Here is a 24,126-nt window from a genome sequence, read left to right on the forward strand (position 1 = left end):
TTAATGTATTTCATGTTGGGAGAGTGTTGAATAACAATAGGAAGGAGGATAGAAGATTGATTTCAGGCATGCAAAGCATTCAGAATTTTTTAAGTATGATGAAGGCTAAGGGGACTTGATGGGATATCACCAAATGTATACTAAGGGGATGTGCAAAGGAGCTGGCAGTGCTCTTGACTTGGTTGATCAACAAGTGTCTACAACAGGAAAATACACTCATTTCCATAAATTAAGGAACAAAGAAAAAATCATGATAACTCAAAAACCATACAATGAATTTTTATGCAATTCGGTGAAATGCAGTATGGTATAAGATATGAAAGAAACACTTACAAAAATTGGATAGCTAGAGATAGAATGCCACATTTACTCGAATATAACTCGCCCTTGCATATATCTCAAACCACTGATTTTACTTTACGGAAAAAGAAATTTAAAAGTTTTGGATATAGTTCGCACGCAAAAAAAAAAAATTTTTAAAACTTTAAGAAATACCACACCAATCATATGCATAGAAATGGAAGCAACCAGTAGAGGAAATGTGAGGTATCTTCTCAATTTTGTATTGCGTGGGGGGTAGATTAAGAGACCATCATTAGAGCTGTTGTACAACTGGATTTTGACAGCTTAGGACATAATTTTGCAAGAAATAATTAATTTAATTACAAAAGCATTGTTGCTAAAGGATTCAAATATACTGCATGATGATGCCAATCGCCAAATAATGTTAATAATAACATTTAAATGCATTCATTTTATAAATAATGTAGCAATTATAAATTATATGAATACTGGGGATTTAATTGTAAATGTCAAGTTAGTTTTTCCCAAAATACTTTAGTTTCTGAAAATCCCTGTATATATCTTGCCCCATGATTTTTTAACTTTAATTTTGGAGAAAAAAGTGCAAGTTATAATCGAGTAAATATGGTACAAACCTGAATTGATAAAAATAGAAATCCTCTGAGAGAGCAGCATGGTTTTTTTAAGGGAAAGTCTTACTTCAATGACTTGGTTATACTTTATAATAGGGCAACAAGTGTACTGGACAGAGGAGATGCTTATATATTTGCAAAAGCATTTGATAGAGTACTACATGACAAACTACTGTTGAAACTGGAAAAGATGGGAATGGGCAGATAGTCAACAGCTTGGTTACAGGTATGGTTGACTGATAGGAACCAACAAGTTGTGTGTGGGAATGCAGTAGCCCAAAAAAAGGAAAGTGACAAATGGGGTACCACAAAGTTCTGTTCTAGGACCTGTTTAATTTATTAATAGGACACAAGGAATCTATTAATATTCTTTTTGAACAACTAGAGGCTTCAGCCCTGTGGAGAATGCTTCACAAGAAAAAGCTGTTGTAGGAAACAGAACTACCTAGAATAAAAGAGGATGGAAGAGGAAGATTTGGCAGGTTAGCAAGGTGGAAGATATTAATATCATTAATGTGTACCTTTATGGCCAAACCACAGATCACACATTGATAACTTCAGAATTGATGACTGTGGCATTGCTTTAGTTGAATGGGCTGTAAGAACATAACCTTCAATGATAAAGATCAGAGAATATTCAAATCTGCTGCTTGGACCAGAGATTGCAACTCTGACCTAAGCTTTGTATCCTGCAATAATCAAGGTTACTGTCTTCCAACTACAAGGAAGGTCTTAGTAAATTTCCCACATAGTCATCACAGGCCTGTAGTTCTGGGGATTAGTTGCTATTCTTGTTATTAAATCCATTACTCATGCTAGATGGAACTTTAAGAAAGCCGATTGGGAAAACTTTACCAGACACTTAGAAATGTATCAGCTTTATCCCTCCTACTTAAAAAACTTATGATCATTTTGTCACAGCAGTTACACTAGTGGCTAAAATTGTGGAAACCTCTTGGAAAAAGCGTATTTCTGAGGTATGATGGCTCATAACACCACTTTTTTGGGGAGTAATACCATAAAATTATATATCAATGGAAAGATAATTTAATGAAGAATGTAATGCAATAACTTTTATGGAGGATTTTTTTATTAGAACAGCAGTTATAAAGAAAAGTGAAACACAGAAAAAATGAGGTATACAAAAATTCTCACAATGTGAGTTAATACTTAGTTGGATAACCTTTAGCACCAATTACGGCCTTACAATGCCTTCCCGTGGAGTGAACCAAGTTTTTTAGTTCTGCAGCTGTTATATTGTGAAACCAAGATTGAATTATTGCTTCTATTAATTGAGTTTTATTGGTGGGTTGCTTCTGACTAACAAGTTTCTTTGTTCGGCTCCATAGATTTTCGATTGGGTTAAGGTCTGGGCTATTCCCAGGCCATTCCAGCAGTGGAATATGATTATCTTGAAACCACTTTTTGCACACAGCAGCAACATGACATGGAGCTGAATCCTGTTGAAATATAAATGCTTCATTATCTTGGAAAAGATCACGTGGGGAAGGCTTCAGTTTGGGCTCAAGTATTTCATTTATGTATTTTTGGGCATTTATATTCCCATTAATCATGCAAATTCTGCCCACACCATTTGATGTCATACAACCCCAGATCATAACACTAAATGGTGTTTCATGGTAGGTGTAATGCAATCAGGATGCAAATCTTCTTCGATTCTTCTCCTTATGTATTTTATGCCATCACTACCAAAACAGAGAGATTTTGGTCTCATCATTCCAAATAACATTGTCCCATTGTCTGCTGTCCAGTTAACAGGGGTTTTATCCCAGTTTAATCTTTTCAACCTTTGTTTGAGAGATAAAAATGGCTTTTTTCATGGAATTCTAGCATTTAGACCAAATTCCTGCAGTCTGTGCCGAACAGTCCTTGCAATCAACTTCACATTGTATTGCGCCATTTCATTTTGTATACACCCAGATGATTTTCTTCTGTCACGTAGGCACAGTCTCTCAATTCTTCTATCATCACTTGCTGTTGTGTACCTTTTCCTGTCTTTACCAGTCTGGTTTTGTAGTGAATGAGTCTCCTTATACCGCTTCAAAAATTTAGAAATGCCACCTAGGTTAAGTTTCCATCAATTTTTCTTCTAATTTCTTCATAACTGTAGCCTTGTTCACTTAATAGTACTATTTTACATTGCTTTCTGGGTGACCAGTCAACTTGTTGCACCATTTCTTTAATTTTATTACGTTTTATAAACTCACTAAATGAAAGAACACACACAAAAAAAAAAAAACCCAACCAACTTGATAGCAATCACATGGCACACTGACAAATGTCCTCCTCTCAGCTCCAATACATGACATCAATAGATGAATCCTACTATGACCTTATTGGCTCATTGCCAAAACAAGATGACACCTGACTGGCTCATTGGCTACATTCAAATGAAGGAAAGTTTATTCACTTCATATCAACCTAAGCAAGTTGTGCTTCTTTTTTTTCCTGGCTATAACTTTTCACAGAATACAGATAATTGAACAAACTTTGTTGCATTACTTTCTTGATTAAATTACCTTTCCATTGATATATAATTTTATGGTATTACATCAAAAAAAAAAAGTGGTGTTATGAGCCATCAAACCTCAAAAATACATTTTTTCCAAAAGGTTTCCACAATTTTGGCCACTAGTGTATATCAGCTGTCAAAAAAATACATCCCTAGAGGATATCGAAAGGATTACATCCCTGGATGGAATGAACAGAGACTTACTATATATAATTTCCTTATGAACAGGGATTCTGAGGTTGAGGCAGACTTCTACAGTTTGGACATTTCAAGAAGACAAAGATGGCTGGAGACAGCATAATTTATTTCAAACACTCAAACAGAAAATCATGGCGCTTTTGCAAGTTGAGTGAGTGAGATTACAGGCAGATTTAAGAAACAACCTAAAGTTACACCAACTATGATTGCCAATCATATTGCGAATATTTTAATATCTATAAATGACAGATATCATACAAAACTTATTAAAAAAAACTTCGCCAACTTACCCATCAGAATTTTCAAGATCTTTCCCTGTTGAAAACATTGATTTAGCATTGAAAGACATAAAAGCTGGGAAGACTCCACGTATGAATGCAATCACTTTTGATTGCATTCATACAAGATTCTCCTGAACTTGGAAACAAATGCCAAAAAATGGCTTGCCCGATTCTTTTCTGATATTTTACAAACTGGAATCCTACTATTTAAGATGACAAAAATCACTTCTCAACTAAAACCTGGTAAGCCAAAGGATCGACCCCAGAGCTACAGACCCACAGCACTACTTAGTTATACATACAAACTCTTGGAAAGGCAATTTTCAATAAAATTATCCACATTACCATGGATCAAATATCTATAGAAAAGGCCCAACTACAGCTGCTGTGATCAGGTCCTATTTTTGACATCATTTATAGAAGCAGGAATTAATGAATACTGCAACCGAAAAACAGCTTCAGTATTCATCGATCCTTTACAATTTGTCTCGTGAACAATATGCTAAGTAACTCTAGGAAAAGAAATTAGAAAACAGGAAAAACTAAAAAAAATGGTCTACCCCCAGGGATCAGTATTAGCCCCCTCTCTTTTTTAATCTGTGTATTTCAGACCTTCCTGACAAGCAAGCCAGAAAATTCTGTTATGCAGATGGCATCGCTCTTGCTACTAGACACGGTTCATTTAAAAATATGGAAGAAACTCCAATCTGGGTCTGGGGAGGCTTTCCAATACAGAACTTGAAGTCACGTTAAATGGTACTACATTATGATATAACAAGTTTCCCGGGTATCTAGGTGTCACCGCATGCTATCCTACAAGAAACACATGCAGAATACAGTGGCTAAAATCAAGATTCATAATAACATCAAAAATTTTGTGGATCCTCTACTACCACTTTATGCACATCAGCTCTAGGTCTGGTATTCTCTGTCACAGAATTTGTTCACCAGTTTGTCACATCACTGCTGAATGCAACCTGCATGCTTATTATCAAGGTGACTGGTCCGATTCTCTCTCCAAGCTGCACCATCAGCACTAGAATGGATCAGAAACTTAGACATGCAATCATAGATTTTATACTATATTCATGTTCATATGTTTTTATTCTGTATTGTACTGCAGGTGCCGAATGCTAACAATAAATAGATAGCAGGTTAGCAGTTGAGTTAATTAGGTACTGTTGCTAATGTTACTGCAGATTTAATGGATAGTCATGGTGTGATAGATGGCAGTTTGGTAGACAACACCCAAAGTAGAAACAAACTATCTATGAGACAGTGGTTGGGAGTTGGGAGTGAGTTTGGTAGACAACACCCAGAAGTAGAAACAAACTATCTATGAGACAGTGGTTGGGAGTTGGGAGTGAGTGTGTGTGTGAGAGAGAGAGAGAATCATCAGCTAGCCAAACTGTCCTCTGGACGACACATGAATTTTTAGTGAAGTTTGTGAACCACTTCAGATGTGAGAACAGAAATATAAGGATGGCCAGATGTGGGATTTAAACAGAGTTAGTAGCCGGACAGGTAAAAACTTACGTCTTGAGCAGAAAGGATATTACATTTTTGGAAGGTAAGGAAAATATGATACAAAGTGTTTGTACTAGGAAGGGCTACAGTTATATATCAACCCCCCCCCCCCCCCCCAATAAAAGATCTCCCCTTTGCTTTTGATAATACCCAGGTGGTTAGACAAGATGAGATCTTTTCTTGGGAAGGGGGGGGGGGGGTATATATAACAGCTAAGAGAAGGCTGTGTTTTGAAAATATTGAAAGTGACAAGACTATCAGTATTCCATACGGAAATCAGTGTTTAGGACAGTGGTTGTAGACTATCTTGAAGCATGGAATATTTGAGCATTGCAAAGCTTTTCAGATAAGTAAGAGGAATAGAGTCAATGTTTAGCAAAAATATAGGTGGAATGAGGTAGTGGAATAAAGTTATTTATGTATAAGTGAAAGAGGATGGGCAATAAAATAAACCTCTGAAGTACTCCAATATTAATAAAATCTGGAGAGAAAAACTGTCTACCTTGATACGGTAAAATTATCTATCATCTAACAAATGACATTCACTGCTTTCAGCAAGTTATCCCCTTTCCAGTGGGAATACTTAAATGATTTTTCCAGGAATCCCTTTAGCAGAAATGAGCTAAACACATAACAGACTGAGAGAGGTTGTCTATTGTACTTCAAGTGTCCACAAGTGGCTCAATTTATTGATATGAACAATCAGAGAATTTTGGGACATATTTCATGGAAGGAACAAAAGCAATTTATGAGATATAACTGTCTAACATATTTTGAAAATTAATAGGTCTAATGCAAAGGATTAATAACACAATTAACCAAAATGTTGATGTCTTTCTAATGGAGCATACACCAGACTCAAATAATAACAATATCTCACTCCAATTTTTCAACGCCATTGCATACATAATAAACCATAAGCATACGAACTTGTACAAATTAATAAATTAACATGCAGTGGGATGTGTTCTATTTAATTTATAAATAAGCAACCATGTTAAAAAATGCTTTAATGATTAAAAATGATTTTCTGAACCAAATTATACACACCTGGCTGGGATGCTTTGTAAATGCTAATATACAGTCCAAATAAATTTCAAAAGTAGATGGAATGCCAACATCTGCAGTTCCCTAAGTGATAAAAAATATGAAATTACATATATTTCATAATTTCATATGAAATTATGCATATTAGAAAATAAATGTTTTTTAAAATAAGGGACACTCCTAAACGAAAACAGGCAAAAACAGCCGTAAAAATAATAATTAGAAAATAATTTTAATAAGATATATTTTCGACCTATTCATTTTTGTGAATTAATATAGGAAATACATTATTATAAGTATGTGATCAGTTACTGTATTAGTGGACATTTTCTTTGTTAAGACTTTCTAAATTAGAAAACAAAATTAAATGGAGTTGTAGAGCATAAATTAACTCGTGGCTGGTTTTAGCACTAGAAATTATTATTATTATGGGCAACTCCAAGGAGTCCTCGGACACATTGAGGGAGGCCCTAAATATCATGTCAAGAACTATTCAGCAGGCACCCACAATAGACTCTGGCATCTAATTCCACTCATTCACCACTCTCCAAGTAAAAAACCTAGTTCTAACACTCTTGCTCAGTTTCCATGGATGGCCCTAGTTCTCCCACTACCACACCTGTTCTGAAAAATTTCCTCTGAATTAATCTTGTAAAATCCCCTCAGTAATTTGAATGTCTCAATCATATCACCCCTTTCCCACCTATCAACCAGTTTCTGTAACCCACAAATCTTCAACCTGATCTTGTAAGGTTCATTCCATAGACCAGCTACCATCTTGGTCTCTCGTCTTTGGATCCTTTCTACCTCCTCCCCATCACCAAGAAACCCTGGCACCCAGATCTGTGCACAGTAGTCAAGATGGGGTCTTATCAAGGCTCGATAAAGAATAACAATAACCTGCTTGCCTCTGCTCGTCAAAGTATTTTTCAGTAACCAAGTGATCTGATGAGCTGATTTAACCACTTTTGCTATATGCCCCCTAAACTTTAACTCTCTATCCACTAACACTCCCGAGTCTCTGACTTCATCAATTTCCTGGAGTATGATTCCACCAATGTGGTATACTGCTGATGATCTTTTCACCCCAAAATACATAACCACACACTATTCCACATTAAACTGACACCCATTCTCCTTAGTCCAGTCTGCCAATCTATCCAAATCATCCTGCAAAATTTTGACATCATGTGCATTCACTATTGCTCTACCCAACTTTGATCATCAGTAAATAACTGAACAGTTCTCTCAGATCCTTTCCTATATCATTAATGAACAAATTAAATAGCAGTGGTCCAAGAATAGAACCCTGCAGCATACCATTAGTCACAGGCCTTCTTTTGGACTCTACTTTTGAATAAATTACTCTCTGATATCTCTCCATCAACCACCCTCCTATTCCTCTCACGAATCCTATATCCATCCCCATGTGCTGCAGTTTACTGATTAGAATTCCATGTGGTATTCTGTCAAAGGCCTTTTCAAAGTCCAGCAGTATGAACGTGAACCGATTACCCTTATCCAATTCAACTGTCACTGCATTATAAAACGTGAGCAAGTTATTGAAGCATGATCTTCCCTTCACAAAACCATGCTGCCCCTCCCCATACAGTATACCATTTCTATCTATCCATCCCTGTATTTTACTATTGACCAACTTCTCCAATACCTTGACAACGACTCCTGATATGCTGATTTGTCTGTAATTTGCAACAGTTTGGAGCCTCCTTTATGCAAAGGAACTATTTCCTCCTCCTCAGGACTAACCCAGAGTTGAGACTTAAATTAAACAATATGGTCAAGGGCACTGACAATTCCACTGCCGCTTCACGTAAGACTCGAGCTGGTATACCATCCAATCCCACAGATGTATTCACATTAAGGTTCTGTAAAAGCCATCAGTTCTCTCATTCCTACAACATCACTGCTGGATGATATATTCTTGCAAAGTGTTCACTTAGTAATTTTACTAATTCAACTGATTCAGTTACCTTTCTACCATCGGCATTCCATAAAATCATTCTGCCATATACATTTTTTTTTTTTTTTACTTGCAGCATATCAAAAGAATTGTTTGGGATTCTCTTTAGGCTGCATTGCTAACTTCCTTTCATAATCTGCTTTTGCTTTTCTTACCATACTAGTTACCCTTCTGGCCTGTGCATTGTACTGTTCGTGTGCCTGCAGGTCACCTTTCTCCTTAAACTCCCTCCACAACTGTTTCTTTTTTTTTTTTTTTGCAGCTCCAGCTTAATGGTGTTATTCATCCATTTAACTCCCACTTGATTTACTCTCCTGACTACGTATGCAGTCAGCCATTACTTCCCTCAAACACTCCTTTACTACTTCCCACGCACTATCAACATCCAGTTCTTGCAGTTTTACATGCCATGGCATTGATCCAAGCAATCTTCTAAGCTTGTCATATTTTCCAGCCTGGTAATTCCACATATACTCTGTCTTAACTGAAAATTCCACATATTTTTCACCCTCCCATGTCAAGACCATATGATCACTCTCACCAATTGGTGGAAACGTGGTCATATTCATTATAGACAAATACTCAGATGCAATTACTAGATCGAGCACTCTCAAACCCCTAGCATATTACATTACGTGTTGTCTCAGGTAATTATCCCTTAGTAACTGCATAAAATCCATTTCCTTTCTCCCATGTGTCCTCTCCTCCTCCTCCTCCTCCCAATCAATGTTACCATAGTTAAAATCCTCCCATAATAATTACCTGTCCTCCACTCACTGAGTCTATTTGCCAATGCATACTATCTCCATCTATTCCATCCCCTGGTCTATAGCAGCACCCAACTGTATATTTTGTTCTCTGCGCTCAATCTCACACCAGATAGTCTCAAATGTGCTGTGTTCACTGTCCTGCAGTTGAACTTCTATTCTCTTTGGCTATCGTCAATAACACCCCCCCATCCTTTTCTCTCTATCCTTCCTGAACACACTATACCCTTCATATTCTATCCCACTAACTATATCATCTACTGTTAGCCATGTCTTGCTAATGTCAATAACCTATGGCTGGGATGAGCCAACCAAGGCCAAAAATTCCTGCTGCTTGTTCCTAATGCTCCTGGCATTAGTGTACATAAAGTGCAAAAGCCCTCCTAGTCCCACCCCTATTTAACACCTTATACTAACAATCCCATGCTGGTTTGTTACCATTGGTATACCATACATATTATACCATTCATCATTATTACACCAACTGCCCCTCACTGATGCCTGCATATCCACTCAACAGCACCCCCTCCCCGTCTCAAAGGCTCTAATTTGCCTGATTCTCACATCCACTTTCACTTCATTCAACAACAATTTTTCCAGTCTCTGCAAACATCCATTCAGATGCAAACCATCCTTCTTGTATAAGTCCTTTCATCCATCAAACTCACTCCACACCACTCCTCCTGCATAACCTATGCATCAAGTCATTCGCTATTATTATAGCCCTCCTTCTCAACTCTACTCTGTCATACTGTGGCAACAGACTCACTATCTTCTCTCTTACTCTTTTCTTTTGCTACTTCCAATAATTCTTTCAAGTCCCCCCCCCCCTCTCATGCCATACTTTTCTCCTTTTAAATCATTCATTCCTGCCACTACAATAATTTCTTTCACCCTACGCTTTTGTGCTTTAATAGCCTCACTTGCTTCTTTTTATTTGCTGATCCACTGGGTAGACATTTTTGCAATCGCTCCAGCTGCCGCTTTGCCCTATGTATCACTCTGCACAACTGGAATATCTCCCTCCTTGCAACTAACTCTTCATTATTTATATCAGTCAGACTATTCTCTCGTTCTACACTTTTACTCTCACTTTCAACCATGTCACATTTAATCTCACTCTCAATGCTATCTGGTGTTACACCACAATTTTCAATCATATTCTTTCATCCACTACGTCAATCTCAAGAACTGAGACACACTTTTGATCCTCGCTTTCATGAAACTTTCCTGCCACTATCGCTCTCAAACCAAACTCCAGTTGCTCTCGGCAAAGCATACATTCTGCAGACATTGCACTGGATGAACTCCCTTTCATTAAATTCTTTAAACAACAATGACTTGGATGCCATTGCTCTACTTCGCATTGGTGGCATGTGCTACACTATGTATCTTACGATATCTTATCAAAAGACTAAATTAACACTATTAAAACAAAATTTTTATGCTAAACTAATTAACTCTGCAATACACTCCAGTTCTAGCACGATTTTTTTAACTGATAATGCTATTTTTTTAAAACTAAATAACTTATCTCTTGGAGCTCTTCAAACAGTCCCACCATCAAACACATCACCTGATGGATTTATTTGAAGACCAATTAAGCATAATTTCAAAAATGAATATTAGCATCCTCTAGTCAGATAATGAAGTTTAAGAGAAAAGAAGACTGATTTTATAAATAAGCAGGTATGAAAGTGGAAAAAAAAAGTTCTGAGGGATATTATGGAAAGAAAATAAGACTTAAAAAGGATTAAATTATAAATGCACAATGCCTACAGTAGATATTGTAGGCAATGCTAAACCATAACCCCATCACCTGGCATATATTCCCTTGCCTTCATAGCTTTCTGCAATGGCTTCTTATAAGTTCATGATTTTATGAAGAAGAAAAGAAGACTGATTTTATAAATAAGCAGGTATGAAAGTGGAAAAAAAAAGTTCTGAGGGATATTATGGAAAGAAAATAAGACTTAAAAAGGATTAAATTATAAATGCACAATGCCTACAGTAGATATTGTAGGCAATGCTAAACCATAACCCCATCACCTGGCATATATTCCCTTGCCTTCATAGCTTTCTGCAATGGCTTCTTATAAGTTCATGTTTTCTGAGAAAAAATGAGGATGTCTATATAATATTTGCAACATCTTCCTATCATGGATTTTAGCCAAATTCCTGTTCTGCTCTCATGCCATCACTTTCTCGCTTTTCCAATTCTTTTTTTATTTATTTTATACCCATATAGTATTTTTGGAAGTCTGCTACTGTTCATTCGATTTAGATGTTCTAACCATTTCTTGTTTATGTTGACTTATAGTGGTTAATTGGTTTTATATTCAAGGATTATAAATTTCTTCATTTGTTTTATGGTCCCACTTGGTATATCCAGCTGTTTTTCTGAGAAATTTCATCATTCTGCTGTTTGAATCCGTTTTTCTTTCTTCTTCTTTTTTTTTTTTTTTATGGTCCATGTTTCACTTCCATATAATAAAGTTGATTTACACAGAATGTTATATAGTCTGATTCTGGTATGTTTTTGTATCACACTTGAGTATATTTTCTATTATGCCGTTTACTTTAACAAAATTTGATATTTTAATGTCTATGTCTTTTTCATCTTCATGTAATATAATAAGTCACATGGCAGGTATTTCCAAGTAATTACTTGTTCTAATTTATTTTATTTTAATTTATTATCTACCACTATTTTATTTCTTATTGGGTTTTCTCCTTGAAAGCCATTATTTTTTGTCTTTACTTTAGATATTCTCATATTATATAGCTGAAATTTCATTTAATAATCTTTGTAAATCATCATCTGCAAATAATAGTGTATCTTTATTTATGGGTTTATTTGTATAGCAAATAGATATGCTGATTCCACATTGTTATACTTTATATATATATATATAGTAACCCCCTGAGTTATGTAAGTAATGCGTTCCGTAAACCTTTACGTGACTTGAATTTTACGTAAGTCAAATTTATAAATTACTTAAGTGTAACTTCGTAAGAAACTGCAATATTTATTATTATTATATGTATGTATTATACAGTATTATTTTATAAATGAAACATCATGCAGCAGTATTTACTCGGATATATACACTATAAAAGTATGAAAAATGTATAAAAGAATATAAAAACAAACTGAAATAACACTTTTCAGATAAAAAAATGTCTTGTGACAGCTAATTTAGCTCTGTAGTGGGAGAGTCAGGGATGGTGGTGGATGGTTGTGAAGAGAAATGCTGTTCTCTGGCAACTTCTATCCCTCTCGATGTTGAAGGCTGAGCGAAATCGGGGCCATCTGAGTTGTCATCTTGACGTTGTGAGCGGCATCTCACAAACATGTCTAGAGTAGATTGTGGGGTCACAAGCTTTTTATCATCGTAGATGGCCTTGCAGCTAGACATATCGGAATGGATACGGCGGCTAACATTCTTGAACTGCTCGGTGTTCGGATCCATCGATTCTAACTTTGCTAGCACTATGTCTATCAGGTTAAAAGCCTCAGCTAGTCCCTTTGTTGTAAATTTCTTAATGTCTGGAGTTGGCAGTTCAATCGGCATATTTTCTTTGGAATTTCGGAATGCCTCCAACCGAATAAGGTCATCATTAGTAAGCTCTTCATCGTGACTCAAAAGAAGCTCATTAACGTTAACATTATCCACTTCCAGCTCTAATTGCTCTGCCAGTTGCACACACATCTCCGTCGCTTGCTGTAATTCTTGTGTCAACTCAACAACTGTATCAGTCATTGTTTGCTCTCCTTCCTTTAAACGATTCTGCACCATTTCTGGGCAGAGTTTCTTCCACACAGCGTTCATTGTTGTCCGCTTGACTTCATCCCATGCCACCCCGATGTTTTTGATAGCATCAAGGATATTATAATTCTTCCAGAAATCACGTAGAGTAATGCCCTCACCACTATCAATGGCCTTGATTGCTTGGGAAAACATATGCCGCAGAGAGAAGGTTTTGAAAGTCACAACAGCAGCTTGATCCATAGGTTGTAACAGTGCGGTGGTTCTAGGAGGCAGGTAAACAACTTTTACGTCAAAATGAAAGTCATCCAACTCTTCCGAGTGGCACTGTCCAGGAGGAGAAGCACATTAAACGGGATTCCTTTCTTGGCAAAATATTCCTTCACCTGGGGAATGAAGTGGTTATTGAACCAATCTGCGAACAGCACACGTGTAACCCAAGCCTTGGTATTGGATTTCCAGATTACGGGCAGCCTACTCGGGTCAATGTTCTTAAAGGCCCGCGGTCTCTGGGAATAGTACACTGTAAGCAGTTTAAGTTTCAAGTCCCCTGAAGTGTTGCCGCCAATCATAACAGTGATTCAATCTTTCGCGACCTTGAATCCAGGCATAGATTTTTCCTCTTTTGCAATAAATATCCGTGTTGGCATCCTCTTCCAAAACAGAGCCATTTCATCAACATTAAATATTTGCTCAGGCAAATATTCCCCCTCCTCAATTATTCCTGCCAGAAGTTTGGGAAATTTACTTGCCACGTCTGTATCTGCACTTGTTGCCTCACCCGTGACTTTGATGATGTGTAGATTTGTACGCTTCTTGAATCGTTCGAACCATCCAGCACTAGCTTTAAATGCACTCTCCGTGTCCGTGATGCCGGCCTTCTCTTGTAAATCTTTATGTAAAAACCTAGCCTTCTCCTGGATAATCAGAAAACTCAATGGTATCGGCTTCTGTGTCAGATCCTCAATCCAGTGAGACAATAATTTCTCCATCTCTGAAATCAGGCACAGCCTCTTCTTGGTAATGATTATGCCCTTCAATGTTACCGCTTTCATACTTTCAACAATGCAAACTTTATCCTTCACTATCGTATTCACTGTCGAAATAGGTCGATTTATATCCTGAGCTATTGTTGATATAATTTTCCCGTCTTCGTACATACAAATTATTTTCAACTTTTCTTCTAAAGTAATTGCAGACCTTTGTTTTTTAGATTTATTATCAGCACATTTTCGGTTTTGCGTTTCAAATCCATTTTAAGGGTAAATAAACAACAAACACTAACGGTGATAAACAAGTGACTAAACTTACCACGCGAGGCATGGATTACTGATGGGTCGGGGAAAGGAGTCCTTATTTCTAATTGGTAGGTTTCAGTTTGAATGTTACGGCTTTTGCACACTTGTCCCCTGCTGCTCTCGGCATTTACAGGTAACCTGTCATTGCCTGTTACTATTCATTACATTTGCTGTGAATGCCAAGTTTATTTAACATTATGTTGTTGCATACTGCAATGGATGTCTGTGGGATTGGATGGTATACCAGCTCGTGTAGTACGAGAAGCATCTAAAGAATTGTCAGTACCCTTGACCATTTTGTTTAATTTGAGTCTCGGGTCTGGGTTAGTCCCAAGCGGGTGGAAGGAGGGGAAAACCAGCTTTATGGAACCACCTTTATGCAGTTCCACTGCATAAAGGTGGTTCCAAGACTGCTGTTGTAAATTACCGACCGATTAGCATATCAGGAATCATTGTCAAGGTCTTAGAGAAATTAGTCAAGAAAAGAATACAGGATTGGATAGATGAAAATGGGATATTGTATGGGGGACAACATGGTTTTGTGAAGGGTAGATCATGCCTCAGTAACTTGCTCATGTTTTATAACACAGTGACGGCTGAACTGGATAGGGGTAGTGGGTTTACAGTGATACTACTGGACCTTGCCAAGGCCTTTGATAGGATACCACATGGAACCCTAATCAGTAAACTGGAGCAGATGGGGATAGATATAGGGTTGGTGAGATGGACAGGAGGGTGGTTGAAGGAGAGATACCAGAGAGTGGTTTATTCAGGAGTGGAGTCTAAAAAATGTCTTGTGACTAGTGGAGTGCCGCAGGGCTCTGTTCTTGGACCACTGCTTTTCAATTTGTCCATCAATGATATTGGAAAGGATTTGAGAGGAAGTGTTCACTTGTTTGCTGATGATGCAAAGTTGGGTAGAACAATTGTGAGTGCACAGGATGTCAAAATTTTACAGGATGATTTGGATAGTTTGGAGGACTGGGCTAGGAAAAATGGATGTCAGTTTAATGTGGCAAAGTGTAAGGTTATGCACTTTGGGGTGAAAAGAATAGCAGTATATCGCATTGGTGGAACCGTACTCCAGGAGATTGATGAGGCCAGGGATTTGGGAGTGCTGGTGGATAGGGAGTTGAAGTTTAGGGGGCACATTGCAAAAGTGACTAAAACAGCTCACCAAATCACTTGGCTTCTGAAAAATACTTTAACATGCAGAGACAAACAAGTTGTTGTTCCTCTGTATCGAGCCTTGATAAGACCCCATCCGGACTTCTGTGCCCAGTTATGGGCACCAGGGTTTCTTCGTGATGGGGAGGAAGTGGAGAGGGTCCAGAGACGAGTGACCAAGATGACAGCAGGTCTGTGAAATGAACCTTATGAGAATAGGTTGAGGATTTGTGGGTTGCAGAAATTGGACAATAGGCGAAGGAGGGGTGATATGATTGAGACATTCAAATTACTGAAGGGTTTTTATAAGATTGATCCAGAAGATATTTTTGAAAATATGACTGGTGGTGAGAGGATTAGGGGCCATGCATGGAAGCTGGGCAAGAGCGTGGTTGACAAGGGTGTTAGAGCTAGGTTTTTTACTTGGAGAGTGGTGAATGAGTGGAATAAGCTTCCAGAGTCTGTTGTGGGTGCTACGACCGTGAATGAGTTCAAGGCAAGATATGATAGATACTGTGTGAATGTTGAATAGTTGTTCCAGACATGATGTTAGGGCCTCCCTCGATGAGTCTGTCGACTCCTTGGAGTTTCCCGGAACAATAATAATAAAAATAATAATAAATGTCAAAAACGCAAACATGTTCATACATGCTAGTAGTTGTAATTTTCGAGATTTATTATGTAACTGCGAATTTACGTAAGTCGGGGAGGGGGGTTTACTGTATATATATACATATATTACAAAGCAGAGGTGATAGGGTACATCCTTACCATACTCCTCTTGATATGTCTTTCCATTCTGATATTTGTTCTAATTTGAATGCTATTTATTTCCTGTACACATTTCTTGAATAGACTTGTAAGTTCTGGTTTGGTATATTTAAACTGGATAATATTTTAAATAATTTTTATCTATTAATTTTGTCAAAAGATTTTTCATAATCAATGAAGGCCTCATGTTTTTGTTTTTGAAATTCTCTTCTTTTTGATTAATAATTTGAGAGTAAAAATTGAGTCCATGCAAGAGCAGCCCTTTCAGAATCCATTCTGTTCTTCTAGTAGTTTGTCTCTAGAATACTGTTTAGTTTCTCTTTTAATGTTCCTGCATATATTTTGTACTTTGCAATGAGAAGATTAATTCCCTTATAAAGTTATTGCGGTCATTGTTATTTCATTTTTTTTTATATAAATTAGGATAATCAGTGTGCTTTTTTATCCTCCAACAGTTTGGAGTTTTTCCAGAAATCCACAACATGTTGAAAATTTCAATCTTTCATCAAATTTTTCACCTGCATTTTTATACAGTTCCATGTTTATATTGTCTTCTCTTGGTGTTTCCTATTTTTCTATCTTATTTATTGTATTTTTTAGTTGAGACTGTCATATTTTCTCTTAGATCATTCTTTGTTGCATAAAATTTTACTTCTTTATTATTATCAGTCCAGAGATTTTGATTTGAAAATAAGTTACCCATTTTTCTAAATCTATTGCTTGTATTTTTACCTTTTCTATTATTTCTTTGTTTATGTATTTTATTATTTAATAGGTTTTTGATTGTGAATTAGATATATCGCTTTCTAGTTCTATTACAAAATTGTTCCATCTCTATGTTTTTCCTTACTTCTTGATTTACAATTGCACTGTTTCTTTTGTACATTATATTTTGCTTCTGCCATTCTGGAATTTAGACATTTCTGGTATGTCTTTTTCTATTTCATTTACTCTTTATTACTAAGCTTTCTGTTGCTGCTTTTGTCAGGATTTGTTTCAGATTTTCCCATTCCTCTTCTATGTCATTTCATTTATATATGATTTCTGTTATTAAATCAGTGCATTTCTGATATTGTTGCTTAGTATGGGAATCTTGTAATAAAGAAATTTTGCAACTCAGTTGATAGTTATTGTCCACTTTATTTATTTTTAGCCGTTTTGGTTTAAATTGAATTTTTGCCAATACCATATAATGATTAGAGTATAATTCAAAGCCTTGATATGCTGTTACATTTAGGATTAACTCAGCTAATTCAAATTTGCAATAGTGTAGTCAATAACTGACTCACATCCTCTAGCTGACTATGTATATTTATGTACTTCTTTATGTTCAAATACTGAGTTCATTATTCTCATATTATTATAAATGACAAAATGTTGAAGTATGTATCCTTCACCAAAGTTCCTTATATTTGTTTTATATTTCCTGTTTCATATTCTAGCATTTAAATCTACCACCAGTAGTGAATAGCCTGTTTATCTATGACTTTCTGCAATTCTTTGTAAAAAAGTTTTACTGTCGCCTTCTTTCCCCCTCTTCTGGTTCATATGCCCCAATTATTATTATGTGACTTATTAATGCTTTGAGTCTAATTTCCATTAGTCTTTAGCAGTTATAATGTACAATACTGTTCTTCATAGATTTATATAGCTACCTTTGCTCTTTTTTCTCCCCCCCCCCCTGCTATAGATTTATACATAGTTATTTGTTTCTTTGGTACCTTTTTACTTATTCTTTGTTTTTGTTACCTATACATGTCTTTACATTGCCTTGGTTTAGTTGTTCATTAACTTGCTCCTATTCTTTGTGTGATGCTCACAAAATCCCGTGAAAAAATTGTGAAATAATAAAAAAGTCTAAACATTAAAACATTGGCGTATGAATTTTTGAAGATATTCTCTGTATCTCCTCATTGTTGGGCACGCGCTTGCATTCATAATCACACGAATAAAATTTGGATGGCATCTGGACATTATTCACTCCTCTTCTGAAACTACGTTGCTTGATAAGTTGGCCCAAACAAAGACATGACAACCTTAAATATCCCAGCGTTTACCGAATTTGGTGCAACTGTGATAAACCTTATTTTGGCCAGATGGAGAAAGCCATCGAATTATGTCTTGAAGAACATAAAAGAGACGTCACATATGGCAGAACAAGAGCTAGTGCTTTGTTGAACCATGTTCTGAATTCTGCTAACACTAATGAGGAAAACCTCGTTCATCCAGTCTTATGGGATAAATCTGAAAATATCTTTCGCTGCTATGGTGAACTAGAAAGAAGAATTGTGGAATTGAAAGAAATCATCCTTAATGAAATACGTCTTAAGAACAACCACAGCTATAATCTCTGACTGCCATTGTGCTGTCATCCAACTTTGGTTCACGTGATTTTGAATGCAAGCGCATGCCCAACAACGAGGAGATACAGAGAATAGTTTCAAAAGTTCATACGCAACGTTTTAATGTTTAGACTTTTTTATTCTTTCATAATTTTTTGTTGGTTGTTCTCTCTGATTGTGCACCTGAAGATGGCTTCTTGAAGATGAAACTAGTCGTGCTGAATTAAAAACAGTATTTTATACCTATCTCTCGGTTTACAGTCATTTAATCTTTTTAAAAAATATGTCTCTTAGCCGAGTAAATCCGTTATGCCATATATATATATATATATATATATATATATATATATTTTTTTTTGTTTTTTTTTTCTTTTGTTATATGATAATTACACCTTTGTTACTAAGGTGAACTAGGGTTGAATAATCTAAATTTAATTCTTCTATGAAGAATTAAATATTAACTATACACTTAATCATCTGTTCTTTTACTGTCTCTCTCATCTTCTTACCCCTGTGTAAGCTTCTTATGCCACTCAAACATACTAGGTTTTTCATTATGTCATCACTATAAACAACTCTTAACATGTCAAGAATTTCAATCGTGCTTTTGTCTAACTCTGTACAAAACAATGTTAATGTATTGTTCTAAATTCTATTCACTCACTTTTCCACTGAAAACAACAAACATATCCATGCACACTCTACCACAGCTTGTCAATTATAGGCTTGATTGTCTTAATATAATTCAAGGCAACAACCCTGACCTGTCCAAATTGGCACAGTCACATGGTTCTGCCTGACTCATCATTCCAGAAATTTAACTGTCACACCTAGTATGTTACTTTTGTGGTGCATCTGGTAACAAAAATATCTTTTGGTTGGAAAGACCCGGGTTATTCGATGTAGGACATGAGGAATGTTTATAAGAACTTTTCAAGTGAAGAAACTTTGGAACTCATGGCTTAAGGGTTTCTCTCCTTAAGTCTACAATTTGTCAATTACAATTGTCTATAGTCAGTTACAATTGCAACTGACTACAGACAGGATTTAACTACTCTATCATAAATAAGTAGTATAAGAAACCAAGGTACTGGATATAACAGGCTTCAATGTCCAACATGTTAAGAGAAGATGAAATGAAACTGTAATCATTCCTTCCTTTCTTCAGAGGATCTTGTGATCCTCCAAAAAAAAAAAAAAAGAAAGAAAGTTATGACTAGGTAAACTATTTTCACCTTTATCTTGCAAATAATAAAATTATATTAATATAATTCTCTAAATCTACCAATTTGACCTCTTTATTGATACTTCAAGCAATAAGCACTCAATCTTCAGTTTTCCACTAAGAGTGTTTCAGGCAACTAATGTTTCGCAGGTGTTCATCAAGATTTCCTGATTAAAATAACAATAATAGCAACCTAGCAGAATGAATTCTGATTATACTGTATGTAACTTCAGTGAATAGGAACATCACTGGTTAACTTTCAGCCACCCCATCCTGATTTGTCCATAATCCGATGCAGACATATATTAACACAGAACTGTCAGGATTAAGCATACAAGTCAGAAATCTCCTCTGGTTCTCTACATTCTTTATAGAGATCCCAAAATAATCCACTTTTGATCCCTAGCAATCCACAATCATTTTTTCTTTCTTTTGCACAAATATGAGTTTTAAAAGTAATTAATCAATTCACCACCTAATCTTCTCATTTTGCAGATAAAGATGTTAATCAAAAATTCCATGGCCTTTTGTTCATAAAGAGAGTGAATATTTCCATTCAAATCAATTGGATGTTTAATAAGTACAGTATTATCACCACTAAGCAATTTATTAAATAAGCAAAAGCAAAATAGTTGTGCTGATGTGTGTGTGTGTGTTGTTATATTTTTTTTCCTGGAATCCACATTTTGGGAGTGAAGTCTTTGCCAAAGGAAGAAGTGGTATGGTTGCAGCTCCCTTCCCACACAGAATTAGACAGACAACAAACATCCATGTCCATGGTGGGATTCAAGCCCACAGCTTGTAGTTGGAGAGTGGATATGCTACCAACTCGGCCAATCAGGCTGGTTATGTGAATATATCAGCATCATATTTTAGAAATCTTCCCGAATCAAAGTATAATACTTTGATTCGGGAAGATTCAATACCTAAAGGCTTGTGGAAGATATTTTAGATCAGAGGGTAAAATGCTGACATGGTGGATGAACTTCAAGCCACACAAAATCAAGTTATATAATTTACATGATTTCAATTTTTCAATTTCTATTGAAAAATTGAAATTATGTTCCCTTGAAATATGTTCAAAGGAACATATTTCTTGAAATATGTTCCTTTTACTATCATAAATAAATTTCTTATCCAAATTTTGAATCCAATAAATTTCCTATATTGGCTTTGAAATTAAGTTTAATTTAAAACAATATTTTGTACAAATAAATTGTACAAAACAACTTATTTATTCAGGTTTCATAATGGAGACAAGAGGAATATTACCAAAACCACCAATGTGGATGAGCAATGGCAATATAAAAAGAAATATATTTAAAGTAGCCAACCTGTCTATCTTGATAATGAAATCATTAGGGAGTTACACAAATGCTGAATATATATTGTCTTATTATAGTAGTTTTCACATATTATATTTCATCACAACATATAACTGCTTTACTAATACTGGCCACGTAGTAACTAGAGTTTTGCTTTGCTTGTTGGCAACCAACATGCATAATGATTAGAAGTTATGGAAAAGCTGTTACTTGGAAATGGAAAACACTGGCTAAGAAGAGAGGGGGTGGGAGGTAGAAAGAGACAAACAAGAGAGAAAAAGTGGAATTCTATGATTTGGGGTTATATTGGTCTTGATCTATTAAAAAAAAAAAAAAAACAGACAGCAAAAATAATACTGAAGGATGTAGAATGTACAAGCCTTGTACTTAAGTAAGAGATGTACTTAAAGCAACATGAAGCAAAATAAATAATCTGCATCATCTGGAATATATTTTTTTTTTCAATAGATTAAATAGAAGTTTTGAACATTATACACCTCCAAATCAAAAAATTAGAATAATCAAAGAAAATACTTTTCTTTGATTAAATGCTTTGTAATTCGAACTTACTGCATAGAAAATAATCATTACCAAATATGAATTATCATCATCTAAATCTATGTACTTTGTAGATTATATAACCATAAACACATAAAAATGTAATATAAATTATAAGACAACTGCTATTTGAAAACATTGACAAAATTAGAATTAATTTTTAATGTGGTTCAAAATTTTTCCAATTGGTTTTGAGGAGAGAATAGAAATAGCATATATTTCAGTAGCTGTGGGGCTGACTTGTGTGTGAAGAATCGTTTGAACGTGGATTAGTTTATCATTTGCTAAACATGGGTCAAACGATTGACATATCAGAAGCTAAGAAGTTTTGTATGGTGTGTCTTTGTGTCTCTACGCAAAGGTCAAGGTCAACAGTTTATAGCTAAGGAATTGAAATGTTCTCAAGCAAGCATGAGTAGAGCATAGAGACAGTATTCTAATAACTGGAATTTTCAAAATAATCGCTGCAATAGCAGTTGAAAGGTAATAACTACATCCAGAAATGAGAGGAGATTGAAGAATATCATGAAGAAAAATCACTTCCGAAGTGTAAGATATTTTCAGTAGATGGAAAGAACTAGATGTGAATGTGTCTAAATTCTAAATCTATGATACTACTTCACAAATTGGGTTTTAAATCATGTGTGCCTAAGATGAAGCCACTTATGACTTATTTCTTTTGCACAAACGAGTTTCCAAGCAAAAGGCAGCTAGAGTGTAATGCCGTAAGCAAAGACTTATGGTACTTTTTAGTGATGAAAGTATGTTTTGTATGTCCTATGGTCATCAAGGGTTATGTGTTTGGTGTCTTAAGCAAGAAGAATTTGATAAAGCATGAAACATTCAGTGAAATTTGCAATCTCTGTCATGGTATGGGCTTGTATGACCGCAGAGGATCCAGGTAGGGTAGGCTGTGCTTTGTGTACAAAAGAGTCAATTCCAAAGTGTACCAAGAAATTCTTGAGCACTTTATGTTAGCATCAGAAGATTTATGTGACGGTGATTTCCCTTTTCAGCAAGATTTAGCTTCTTGTCACACTTCCAAGACCACTACTAGATGGCTCTAAGAAAGGCAAATCAATGTTATTCCTTGGCCAGCAAACTTGTCAGATTTAAACCCCACTGAGAATTTATGGGGAATTATAAAGAAACATCTTAAAGAAGTTGCCCCAAGAAACAAAAATTAACTTGTTTCTAGTCTGCAGGCCAAATGGGCATGTTTTGATAAAAAAAGACTGTGAACAGTTAATAAATAATATGCCTAATTGTTTATGAATGGTCATAAAAGCTAAAGGAGATGCAACAAAGTACTAATTATCATGTTGTTTCCCTTTGTAATTTTTATGCATTTATTTTAACATTATTCTAATATTTTGAACAACGTTAAAAATTATTCTAATTTTGTGAATGTTTACAAATAAGTTTTCTTATAATTTATATTACATTATGTGCTTAAGTGGTTATATAATTTACAAAGTACATAGATTTAGATGATGCTAATTCATATTTGGTAATAATTATTTTCTATGCAATAAATTAGAATTGCAAATCATTCAACACATTTTCTTTGATTATTCTAATTTTTTGATTTAGAGGTGTATATATGTAAAAGTCTGTTTCCAACATCTGGAAGAATAAAAGTTACTTGAAACAGAATCTTCTTGAACTGTTAAATACACTTCTATTGTGATAGCAATTATTTTCATGCTTTATTCAGACAATAAAAGGGAAATAATCTTCAATAAACTCTGCTGAAAAAAGATATATGCGCATATTTACTAAAATAAAGAGCCAAAAGGCTTCATACAAATTCCATATGAAACTTTTATAGTTTCTATATTTGGCTTTGAAATAAAAAAATTAAGTGAATATTAAATCCACTTAATTTTTATATATATGCATATATATTTGACAAGTGAAATCACTTGTCAAATATATAAATTTCAAATTTCATTTGTAGTCTAATGAATCCGAGAGAGAAGATTTAGTGAAACCCAGAAAAAATATATAAAAGGGAGAGGAAGAGAGAGAGGTGGGTGGAGAGGCTAAAAACAACAACAATAAAGGAAATGAAAAGTTTCTTATAGTCAAATGAAACTGCAGAACTTGTAGCTGAATGCTATATTTTTCTTTTTGTGTTTTTATATGAGTTCATAACGTTCAATGGCTAGAATGGCCTTGGCCTTACATTTAAAATAGTATTAAATTTAATCCTGTTCAGAAGGATTTTAAAAACCAGCTACATACCATACTGAATTATGATTCACTATTTGTAATTCTATAGCAAATATGACATTATTCCCGATGCTTGAGAAGGACAAAAGGAGTATAACTTTATTGAGAGATCACCGTATATACAGATCTCTCAATAAATTTATTGAGATTTATTAAGGATTCAGTT

At 35.3% G+C, this 24,126-nt stretch overlaps 1 protein-coding gene across 1 annotated transcript in view; it reads right to left on the reverse strand.

The window, feature by feature from the left end:
* Ranbp21 (exportin-5-like protein Ranbp21) overlaps positions 1 to 24,126 on the reverse strand; it is a 425,699-nt gene that overhangs the window by 255,377 nt on the left and 146,196 nt on the right. The window contains exon 11 of the mRNA XM_090399635.1: positions 6,525 to 6,605. Within this exon, the coding sequence (XP_090255761.1) occupies positions 6,525 to 6,605 (81 nt within the window). The remainder of the gene's footprint in view (positions 1 to 6,524; positions 6,606 to 24,126) is intronic.

The sequence above is a fragment of the Typopeltis vanoorti genome, chromosome 10, assembly GCF_054136105.1.
Source record: "Typopeltis vanoorti isolate ZY-2024b chromosome 10, IOZ_Tvanoo_1.0, whole genome shotgun sequence".
Lineage (NCBI taxonomy): Eukaryota > Metazoa > Arthropoda > Arachnida > Uropygi > Thelyphonidae > Typopeltis > Typopeltis vanoorti.